Source organism: Carcharodon carcharias, chromosome 1 (assembly GCF_017639515.1).
Source record: "Carcharodon carcharias isolate sCarCar2 chromosome 1, sCarCar2.pri, whole genome shotgun sequence".
NCBI lineage: Eukaryota > Metazoa > Chordata > Chondrichthyes > Lamniformes > Lamnidae > Carcharodon > Carcharodon carcharias.
The window spans coordinates 151,602,938-151,615,532 of NC_054467.1; the positions used below are offsets into that span (position 1 = coordinate 151,602,938).

General features: G+C 41.3%; 1 protein-coding gene across 1 annotated transcript in view; it reads right to left on the minus strand.

Annotated features, from left to right (window-relative positions):
• scfd2 (sec1 family domain containing 2) overlaps positions 1 to 12,595 on the minus strand; it is a 363,585-nt gene that overhangs the window by 291,998 nt on the left and 58,992 nt on the right. The window contains exon 3 of the mRNA XM_041198895.1: positions 7,600 to 7,727. Coding sequence (XP_041054829.1) covers positions 7,600 to 7,727 — 128 coding nt within the window. The remainder of the gene's footprint in view (positions 1 to 7,599; positions 7,728 to 12,595) is intronic.

Here is a 12,595-nt window from a genome sequence, read left to right on the forward strand (position 1 = left end):
TTACAGAGTAAGATAAGGCAGAAAAGGAAAGCTTACATCCAACACCGCAAATTCAATACTACAGAAAGCCAAGAAGCATATAGAGGCAGAGGAGGTTGATAGGGTTCTTCATGAATACTTTTTTTGTCTTCATAAAAGAGGAGGGGTGTTAAGGAGGAGGGCATGAAGTATTGGATGTGATAATTAGGGATGGGCAATAAATGCTGGCCTAGCCAGTGATGCCCACATATCGTGAATGAATTAAAAAATAAACATAGGGAGAGAAGTATTAATGGGATTAGCAACCTGGAAAGTGGATAAATCACCAGGGCTGGATGAAATGTACCTCCAGGCTGTTAAAAGAATTCAGGGAGGAAAGAGAGGAATGTCTGGTCATAATTTTCCAATCCTCGCTGGATACACATGTGGTGCTGGAGGAGTGTAGGATGCTGATGTTGTACCTTTGTTTAAAAAGGGAGCAAGAGATAAGCTGAATAATTACAGGCCAGTGTCTAAGCTCAGTAATGGGCAAATTATTGAAATCAATCCAGAGGGACAGGAGAAACTGTCATGTAGAAAGGCTTGAATTAATCAAGGATAGTCAGCATAGATTTGTTAAGGGAAGATTGTGTTTAACCAACTTGATTGAATTTTTTGAGGAAGTAACAAGGATGATCGATGAGGGTAGTGCAGTTGATGTGGTCTACATGGATTTTAGCAAGGCTTTTGACAAGGTCCCACATGGTAGACTGGCTGAAAAAAAAATGAAAGCCCATGGAATCCAGGGGAATGTAGCAAGCTGAAAACAAAATTGGCTCAGTAGCAGGAAACAATGGGTAGTTTTGCGACTGGAAGGCTGTTTGCAGTAGAGTTCTGCAGGGCTCAGTACTAGGTCCCTTGCTCTTTGCGCTATATATTAACGATTTGGATGTAAATGTAGGGGACATGATCGAGAAGTTTACAGACAGCAAAAATTAGCCACATGGTTGATAATAAGGAGGATAGATGTAGACTGCAGGAAGATATCGATAGACTGGGCAGGTGGGCGGAAAAGTGGCAAATGGAATTCAACCCAGAAAAGTGCGGGGTGCATTTGAGGAGGTCAAACAAGGCAAAGAAATACACAATTAAGGGGAGAATACTGAGGGGAAGTGAGGAAGCTTGGAGTGAATGTCCACAAATCAGGTCTCTGAGGTAGCAGGACAATTCGACAAGGAGTTAGGAAGGCATATGGAATCCTGCCTTTTATTGGTCAAGGTATAGAGTATAAGAGCAGGGAGGTTACGCTGGAGATGTATAAATTATTAGTTATGCCACAACTTGAGTATTGTATGCAGTTCTGGTCACCTCATTACAGAAAGGGTGTAATTGCACTAGAGAAGGTATAAAGGAGATTTACAAGGATGTTGCCAGGCCTAGAAAAATGCAGCTATGAGGAAAGATTGGGTAGGTTGGGACAGAGGAGACTGAGGGGAGATTTGATTGAGATGTACAAAATTGTGAGCGGTGTGGGTAGAGTAGATGGGAAGGGCCGATTTACCTTTGTGAAGAGGTAAGTGACTTGGGGGCTTAGAATTAAAGTGCCTGGTAGAAAAATTAAAAGGGGAAATGAGGAAAGCATTTTTCACCCAGAGGGTAATAAGGGTCTGGAACTCACTCTCTGAAAGGATAGTTGCAAAGGCAGAGATCCTCCACCTTATTTAAAAGGTGTCTGGATATGCACCTCAAGTGCCGTAACTTGCGGGGCTACAGAGCAAATGCTGGAAAGTGGGATAAAGGCAAAATACTGGAAATCTGAAACATAAACAAGAACAAAAAATGCAGGAAAAACTCAGCAGGTCTGATAGCATCTGTGGAGAGAAAGACAGAGTTAACGTTTCGAGTCCAAATGACTCTTCTTCAGAACTCTGAATTGGAAAGTGGGATTTGGCTGGGTGGCTGATTTTTCGGCTGGCGCAGACACAATGGGTCAAATGGCCTCTCTCTGTGCTGTAAAATATCTATGATTCTAAAATTGAAATATAAATAGTTTGCTAAACTCCAGAAAGTGAATAGAAAAAAAGAATTTCACTACATTTTATCCAGTCCAACTTTATTGTCCTTTGAAGCTAATGTTATTCACTATCACAACCTTCAGAGATCAATGCAGACACCCTGACCTGGATTTTCATCCTCGAGGCAAGTACAGGGAAAATTCCCAGCTTAGCCCACCCACCTCAGGAGAGAGTGGCTATCAAGGCAGGATTCTTCATTGCTGGGGGCTAGATGCGAGCTACAGTCAGGTCAGCCAACCCGTTAAAGTGTGGAGGCACCCACAAGGGCTGCCGGATTCCAAGACGGGCTGTTTAAAGGCCCGTCTCAGTGCCGTGCCCCAGTGGAAAGAAAACAAAGGGCCATCAGCCCTCACCCTTTGTACCCACTCATACTCCCCATGCCCCATCCAAGCCACCTCACGCACCCCACCCATCCCCTCAGACCCCTCATAAGAGGCTAGAGGGCAAAATTAAAGCACATGGGATCGGGGGTAATATACTGGCATGGATTAAGAATTGGCTGAGACTGGAAACAGAGTGGGAATAAATGGGTCTTTTTCCAGGTGGCAGGCAGTGACTAGTGATGTACCGCAGGGATCAGTGCTTGGGCCCCAGCTATTCACGATATAAGTGACTTGGATGAGGAAACCAAATGCAATATTTCCAAGTTTGCTGATGACACAAAACTGGGCAGGGTTATGAGTTTTGAGGAGGATGCAAGAAGGCTTCAGGGCGATTTAGACAAGTTGTGTGTGTGGGCAAACGTACGAAAAATGCAGTATAACGTGGATAAATGTGAAATTATATGCTTCGGTGTGACGAACAGAAAGGCAGAGTATTATTTAAATGGTGACATATTGGGAAATGTGGATGTTCAAAGGGATCTGGGTGTCCTTGTATACCAGTCAATGAAAGTAAACAGGCAGGTACAGCAAGCAATTAGGAAGGCAAATGGTATGTTGGCCTTCATTGCAAGATGATTTATGTTCAGGAGTAAGGACGTCTTACTGCAGTTATACAAGGTCTTGGTGAGACCACGCCTGGAGTATTGTGTGCTGGTCTCCCTAGCTAAGAAAGGATATACTTGCCTCAGAAGAAGTGCAGCGCAAGTTCACTAGGCTGATAGCAGAGACGGCAGGACTGTTGTAAGAGGAGAGATTGGTTCAACTGGGCCCGTATTCACTAGAGATTAGGAAAATGGGAGGTGATCTGATTGAAACGTATAATATTCTAACAGGGCTAGACAAGCTGGATGCAGGAAACGAGCAGGGTCAGAGTATATTCAAGAAAGAAATTGATAAATTTTTGGATATCAAGGGGTATGGAGAGAAAGCGGGAATACGGCGTTGAGATAGAGGTCCATATCGAATGGCAGAGCAGGCTCAAAGGGCCAAATGGCCTACTCCTGTTCCTAGTTTCTATGCTTCTGTAACAAGCTCTGCCCTTCCACCCAACCCCTTGGGCCCCTCATGCCCCCTATCCCAGGTTCCATCTTTCCACCAACCCCTTAAGGCCCCTCATGCCCCCTCTGCCAGGTTCTGCCCTTCCTCACCCCCCCAGGGCCCTCATGCTCCCTATTCCAAGTTACATCCCTTCAAGTCCATGCCCCCTAAGCCAGACTCTGGCACTTCCATACTCACTGACCTACTTTTTTTTTTATTATCCGTTGGATGTGGGGTGTGAATCACTGACTAGGCCAGCTTTTATTGCTCATCCCAAATTTCCCTCGCTCAGAGGGCATTTTAAGAGTCAACCACATTGCCGTGGGTCACATGTAGGCCAGACCAAGTATGACAGATTTCTTTCCCTAAAGGACATTAGTGAACTAGGTGGGTTTTTACGACAATTGACAATGGTTTCATGGTCATCATCAGACTTTTAATTCCAGATATTTATTGAATTCAAATTTCACCATCTGCCATGGTGGGAATTGAACCCAGGTCTCCAAAGCATTGCCCTAGGTCTCTGGATTATTAGTCCAGTGACAATACCACTTTGCCACCACTTTCTAGAACCAATAAACAGTGTAAAGTGGTATGAGTAAAAACAATCTTTGAGAAAATGTAATCCTTTGATCACTTTCCCCTAATAAGTGTCAATCATCCAGGCGCTTTGAAGTTTCATAAACCACAAACACTTGAAAGCACCCGAGTTATGTAAACAAACATTGTGACACTGACAGCAGAGATCAGACAGCCTGAGCTGTCAATCATCAAGGTTTCCTCTGGGGAGAAAGTATTCTGTTATTCTAATATAAAAGCAAAATACTGCAGATGCTGGAAATTTGAAACAAAAACAAAAATTGCTGGAAAAACTCAGCAGGTCTGACAGCATCTGTGGAGAGAAAGACAGAGTTAACGTTTCAAGTCTGTATGACTATTATTCTAATAGACGTCTGGGCTCTAAGCCAAGCCATATGCTGGCACAGGGGACATGAGGGGCCTGAGGTCATGGGTGCGTAACTTGGCATTGGGGCCATGAGGGGGAGGGGCCTTTTGAACTTACCTTTTAAAAAGGTCCTTCTATGCACACTGGGGCTCATTACTCCTCCGAGGGGCCGTGAACCACGACTCTTTAAAAACCTGGCCTGACTCCATTGAAATTGTGGAGAAGCAGGAGATACTTATCTCCACAATGGAGCTGGCCAGGTTGGGATTGGAAAATGTGGGCTTCTGACAGGAAGCCGCCTCATCCTTTAAAGGCACTCCCAAAAATTGCACAGCCCGGGAATGGGTTGGGAATCGGAGAATAGGTCGGGAATCGGAGAATGGGGACCCACCCACCATTTTGCAAGGATTCCCAAGTCAAGCCCGACACGGCGAAATCCAAGCCACAAATTCAAAAGCAGAATTTCAAATAGGAAAATGAATAAAATAGGTAAAAATGAGTTTGTTTTTAGAGGCGCTAAATATGAAAACAAGCCATTCATAACATACAAGACACTGGTTCAGCCTCAAAGTACACTGTGCAGTTTTGGTCACTCAAATCATAGAAAAATCATTGGAACCATGGGGAAAGGTACAAAGTATATACTAGAGGTGGAATGATAAAGTCACAAGGAGAAAAAAGAAACAAAGGGCTGTATTCCCAGAATAGAGAATGCTAGGTGGGTGGAGTGTGGGGTAGGGTTTCAGAAAGTAAATCACAAAATATGATTTCTACTGATTGGTGAATTAGTAGTTAGATTGCATAAACTGAAAATTAGTATCAGAAGCATAAAGAGAAGTTAGAGGGAATACTTTCATGCAAAGTATCATTGAAATCTGGAACACTTTACCACAAGTGGTTGTTGAAGCTGAGCCAATAACAGCATCCAAAAGGGAATTAAATAAACACCTAAAAAAAAATGGGTACAGGAAAAGAACAGGGATCTAGAATTAGAATAGACAGCTCTGTCTGATAGTGGAGCTAGCAATCAGACTGGCACAATGAGCTGGTTGGACTTATTCTGTACCAAATTTCTTTTCAACAGTTATATATTCTCATGTTACCTACTTGCTGTGTTTCTGGGCGGAAAAAAAACTTAGTGAAGAGAGTGTAAACGCAGGCAATGGTCCTCTGCAAAAGAAAATGTTTTCAACAGGATGGTACTCATAACCACACTGTACAACAGAGAAGCTCATTCCATAACTTAAAAGGGTAGTCAGCTCCCAATGTCAGCAATGTTTTTATGAATGTAGTGAAGTAGGGACTTGATTTTTCTTTGTAAAAAACCATATTTACAAATTCAAATAAATTGTAAAAAGTATCCAGATGCATGGTTGATATATTTCCTGTCAACTAAATACTTGGACTGACATGATCAATAACAATCATACAGATTGAAAAAAAATTCAAATATGTTATGCTACGTGTTTATAAATAAGGATTTGACACAAAAAAGCCAGTGATGCTTGGCAGATGGAGTTACTACAATGCGCAAGTATAAAAAATAGATTTTTAATAAACCCAAGGCAACACATATTCTCACTAACGACAACAATGGAACAGAGATAACTTCAGAACTCAAAGCTGCTTCCCCGACCCCTGTCTAACCCTAAGTAAAGCTCCAAAATATGTAAAGATCACATATCAGCACATACCCCAGTTACACTAGTGCTAGTAAAATGGAAGAAATGCATGTGCCAAATGTTCATTAAAAATGTCAAAAGACATCATGTAATAAATCAATGCAGTAGAATTCCAGCAATGTCACAAAGAAAGAGTAAACACACTTTTTATTGAATTTGGCAGGCAAACTGACCATGTGTGGTTGAAAAAAATTACATCATTTATCAATAAGCAGTAGGCTTTAAACCTAAACAGAGAGCTACTGAGGCTCACCAGCAGCACACTGCAAAAGTGTAATCGTTCATTAAATGCAGAGAAATTCTATAAGAAAATGCTATTCTACAGTGATTCATAAATCCCTTACCATCAAGCTGCTAGCATATGGCCAGCTTTACTGCAAAAAAGATATTCTGAACTTTGCTAATTTTTTCTTACATGCATTATTTAAAAATGTATTCTTTGTTTTCTAAGCACAGTCAAAATGAAGCCACCGTGGGAGCTAGACATTAAGACTCCTTGTTGGGCCAATCCCAGGGGCTTCCTCTGAACGACCTCAACAACCTCTGGAAAATCAACATATTATTACTGCTTTCATATTTATTCATATCAGCTGTGACGTAATATAAAGGTTAATGGGTCAGAAAAAAATGAGAAGAAACAGAACGTCCAATGAACACCAAAAGCTATGCAGTACATTGAATCACAAACATTCATAGGCATCTCACACATGCTTTTGATTACCTCCTTGCCACATATACAAACAACTTGTCATTTTTTTCTCTCTCAGGATTTTGTCTCCAGTTTCCTGAAGAGGGCACTGTGTATTCATGAAGCTAAAAAGTTAGCTGAGAATCAGACCAGTAAGCAAGCTGCCAGATATAGGGTCTTTTCTTTTAAATGGTTTACTGGGATATTCACAAAGACTGAAGAGAACAGTGAAATTATTACCAATTAAAATGTGTCCATAAAGGTACGTTACAAACGGAAGGACTTCAGTAAAACTGGAACTGTTCCAATTAAAATCTGCTCAAGGTTTCAAAACCACAGTTCTTTTAATGTAATATTATTGAACTATTAACCAAAGTCTATTAGAAATGTGTGAATGCATGAGGGGTGAAAAGAATATTCACAAAATCTACCAGTATGACATGGTAATGGGATCAAGGTTTCCCCACAAGCTGAGAAAGGAGAACATGCCCATCTCAATGTAGTATTGCAACTACAGAAAATTATTTATGCACTTTTTCATCAGAAAAGTACTAACATAAACTTCAATTTGCAGCCAAATGTTTGAATTTTGTTTCACAAAAAAGATTACGGGAGAAATTTAAATTGGTAAACGTGAAAGCCTATGTCACAGTCATAAAAGCAACCTGATTTCCCTTTGAAAGCTTTTCGAAATAAGTGTTATCCATTTGAACACAAGTTATCAATAAGTGAGGGATAAAAACAACTATATAGGTGAGTGCCCATTTTGAGAAGCAAAATAAACTATTCAGCTGAAGAAATGGGAGAGTAAATTAGTTATGCACATTACCTAAGCTCATCTTAATGGGGAGATTCTCCTTGCTAGCTGCCTCCACTAGGTGCCTCCGCACTTCCATCACAGCCTCTTTTTGTTTCATGTTTAGCATGGACTCCCACAGAGTTTTGGCTGAAGGGTCACTGCAATGAAATAACAGAGTTAAAATTAAATATCTGCACTTTTTCCACACAAAAGATGGAGAACATTTTGTATGTTTTGCAACTGTTATTTATGCCCTACCAGTTTCTACTTTGTGAAAAAAAATGTTTTTACAAAGTTATTTCCCTTCCCTCATGGCTTCCTTAAAGGGAGTTGGCAGATGAAACGCTCACAGGGCTCTGGCAACGTCACTTCAACTCACAGCCAAGAGCTGCTCAATGGCAGCATAGGACATTTTTCACCTTGTGGGAAAGTACCTTCACTTCACACTCAATCTTGGCAAAGATTAGGAATATGCCAGGTGGGGAAATTAGAGAGTTTGCATTCAAATCCTGCCATTCAGAGGTAGAGGACACCAAGGATTTTTCTAGTTTTCTGTCTAGGTATGAAGGTTAAGATCTGCCTCAACATGTTTTGTATGTACTGTATTCTAGAATGTTATCATTTTTAGCTGATAATTGGAAAATACAGAGCTACTCCAGCCAAGTTCACCCATCTGGTGTGTCTTATATCCTGCTTATCTTATGGAATCACTGTTATTTAAAGAAGTTATGTAATATAACATGGTGCTCTCGCAGCTGGCCTACTTTATTTATACTTTGTTAATTCAGCAATTACATAAAATGGCACACTGACTCACAGCTTACGCAAGATGAGGGCCTGTGGAATTAGAGATAATATATTCATATGGATTGTAGATTTGGTTAATGGACAGAAAACTGGAATAGAAATAGAGGTCTTCAGTTACATAGATCGAATAGAGAAGTTGGGACTGTTTTCCTTGGAGGAGAAGGCTAAGAGGAGATTTGATAGAGGTGTTCAAAATCATGAGGGATCTGGTCAGAGTAGATAGAGAGAAACTGTCAACATTGGTGGAAGGATCAAGAATCAGGATGTACAGATTTAAGGCAACTGGCAAAAGAAGCAATGGTGACATGAAGAAAAACATTTTCACGGAGTGAATGATTAGGATCTAGAATGCACTGCCTAACAGTGTGGAGGCAGATTCAATTGAAGCATTCAATAGAAATTGGATTATTATCTGAAAAGGAAGAATGTGTCAGGCTACAGGAAGAAGGTGGGGGAATGGCATTAAGTGAATTGTTCCTTCAGAGAGCCAGCACACACATGATGAGCCAAATGACGGCCTTTTGTGCTGTAACCATTGAGGTCATTTTCAGAATGGCAAAGTGTAACCAGCGGAGTTCGACAAGGATAGGTGCTTGCGCCTTGACTAGTCAAAATCTAGATCAATGAGTTAGATGAAGGGACTGAGTGTAATATTTCAAAGTTTGCTGACAATACAAAGCTTGGTGGGAAAGTGAGGAGGATGAAAAGGGATATAGACAGCTTAAGTGTGTGGACAAGAAAATGACAGATGGAGTATAATGTATAGAATTGTGAAATTATCCACTTTGCTATGAACAGAAAAGCAGAATATACTTCTGGAAAGTGAGAGACTGGTAAATGTTGGTATTCAGAGGAATATGGGGGTCTTTGTACATGGATAACAGACTTATCATGCAAGTACAGCAAGCAAATAGGAAGGCAAATGGTATGTTCGCCTTTGTTGCAAGGTGTTTGGAGCACCAGGTAAGGAGGTCTTGCTGCAATTACGTAGCACTTTGCTGAGAACACAGCCGGAGTACTATGCAGAGTTTTGGTCTCTGTACACAAGGAAGAATACACTTGCCTTAGAGGGGAGTGCAACAAAGGTTCACTAGATTGATTGCTGGGATGAGAGTGGCGTCTTATGAGCAGAGATCAGATAGAATGGGCCTATATTCTTTACAGTTTAAAAGAATAAAAGGTGATCACATTGAAGCATATAAAATTCTGAAAAGGCTTGACAGGGTAGATGCTAAGATGCTGTTTTCACCTCGCCGAAGAGTCTAGAACTGAGGGCCACAGGCTCAGGCGTTGGTCATATAGGACCGGAATCAAAGAATCCCTGGTACGTTACAGCACAGAAGGAGGCTACTCAGCCCGTCGTGTCTGCACCAGCTCCATGAACAAGCAATTCACCGAGTGCCATTCTGCCCCCACCCTGCCCTTCTCCCCATAACCCCAAGAGTTATGAATCTTGGGAGTTCTGAATTCCGGAGGTTTGAGATGCTCATTCGATGAGCATGTTCAAGGTTGAGATTGAGAGATATTTGGCCACTAAGAGAATCAAGGGATATAGGCACACGGTAGGAATGTTGGGTTGATGTAGAAGTTCAACCACGATCTTGTTGAATGGGGAACAAGTTTAATGGGTCGTATAGCCTACTCTTGCATTCCTTATGTCCTTAAAGGCACAATTGTAGCTTCCTGTTGATTCAACCAAGCCATACAAATAAGGGAATACCAGGGTTAATTCTTGGTCTGTGCTGAATTGCCTGAGGTCAGATGAAATGAGGTACGTTATAAACCGGACTCAAGGAATCCACCAACATGGTCATCTGGTGAAGACAGGACTGAGTTGCAATGTTTCCTGTGATCAAATAGCCTGCCAACACTCATTCTTAAAGCGCAAATAAAGAATGAGCACTGAGGTAAAATACCTGCACTCACTGAGCAACTAAAGTAAAAACAGAAAATTACAGAAATCTGAAAGAAACAGGTCAGACACCATCAATGTGGCGAGAGACATGGGATCAGAGACTGGCGATAGGACAGAAGGAGGCCATTAACCCCATCATGCCTATGTTCAGCAACAGCAACTCTAAATCCTACTCCTCCACCTCTTCCTTGTCGGCCTCCAAATTTTCTCTCTTCCGGTGCTTATCCAATTTCCTTTTAAAAGCAACAATTAAATCTGCCTCCACCACCCTCTCAGGCAATGTATTTCAGATCCTATTCATTTACTGCATAAAAAAAGTGTCCTCAACTCACCATTGGCAAACAGCCAATCACCTTACATTGGTGGGTCCTGAACCGGAGGACACCAATGGGAGCAATTTCTCTCTATCTACTCTGTCTAGATCCCTCATGATTTTGAACACCTCCATTAAATCTCCTTTTCTTTTCTAAGGAGAACAACCCCAGCTTCTCCAGTCTATCCACCTAACTGAAGTCCCTCATCCCTGGAACCATTCCTGTGAATATTTTCTGTACTCTCTCTAAAGTCTTCACATCCTTTCAAAAGGGCAGTGCCCAGAGTTGTGCACAATACTCCAGTTGAGGCTGAACCAGTGTTTTGTAAAGGTCCATCATAACCTTCTTACTTTTGTACTCTACATCCCTATGTATAAAGCCCAGGATCCCATGTGTCTTATTAACCACTTTCTGAACCTGCCCAGCCACCTTCAATGATTCGTGTACATATATCCAGGTCTCTCTGATCCGGCACCCCTTTTAGAATTGGACCTTTTAGCTTACATTGCCTTACTCACGCTTGCTAGCAAAATGCATCACTTCATACTTCTCCACATTAAATTTCATCTGCCACATACCTGCCTGTGTGTTCTCTTGAAGTCAATCATTGTCCCTCTCATTGTTCACAACACTTCTAAGTTTTGTGTCATCTGCAAATTTTGAAATTGTGCCCTGCACACCCAAGTCTAGGTCATTAATGCAGATCAAGAGATGCAGTGCTTCTAGTGGCAACCCTTAAAGAACTCCACTGTATACCTTTGTCCTGTCACGAAGCCAACTTCATTTCCATGTTGCCACCATTTCATGGGCTTCAACTTTGCTGACAAGCCAAATACGTGACCTTATGAAAAACTGTTCGAAAATCCATGTGCCATATAGCACATCAACCACATTATCCTAAATCCATGTGCCACATAGCACATCAACCACATTATCCTAATCAACCCCCTCTGAATTTTTTAGTGAGGTAACAATCAAAGTAATTAAACATGACTGGCCTTTAACAAATCCATGCTGGCGTTCCTTAATGAATTCACACTTGTCCATCTGACTGTTAATTTTGACCTGGATTATTGTTCTAATAGTTTTACCACCACGGAGTTAAAGTGACTGGCCTGTAGTTGCTGAATTTCACCTTACATCCTCTAGGGTGCAGCATTTACAATTCTCCAATCCTTTGGAATCATCCTCATACCAAAGGAGGATTGAAGATTATGGCCACTGCCTCTACAATTACCATTTTTATTTCCCTTAGGTTCCTTGAATGCATCCCATCCAGTTTTCTCTAAGTATAGCCAGTCTTTCTAATATCTATTAATGTTTAGCTCAACAAGCCTCTTTCTCTATGACTGGTGGCATCTTCTTCCTTGGTAAAGACAGGTGCAATTTACTCATTCAGTACCTTAGCCATGCCCTCTGATTTCATGTTGTTTGGTTCACTTTTCAGTCCCTAATTGGTTTCTCTCTTCCTTTCACTACCCTTTTACTATTTATTTGCCTATAGAAGACTTTTGGATTCCCTCTTATGTTAAATGCCTGTTTCTTCTCATACTCAGTTTCGTCAATGTTTTCAATGTATACTTCCGTTCTGATGGTAGTTACACAGTTACACATTGGAATATTTTTTCTCTTTTTCTCTTTATGGATGCCGAGTGACCTTTTGTAGATTTACAGATATGAATGTCTTTAATTGGAGCCCAGCAAGGAGTTAATACCTTCAGGAGCTGATAAAATTGCAGTATTAAGGACTTGGTTCCAAGATGTATTTGTGACTCTGTGCTTATGAGCTTGGAACAGATGGTGCTCTTGCTATTGGAGGCATCACTCTAAAGCAAATGGAGTTCTGCTCTGTTCCTGGATATTTATGCCACTACAGCATAAATCTGGCAGTAATGTGCTAATGTATCAAGAACATCAAAGCATCCCCTTTTCTACTTGAGGTTTTAAGTCCAATCTGAAGCTGGCTGCTTACTTTGCAATCCATTAAGTC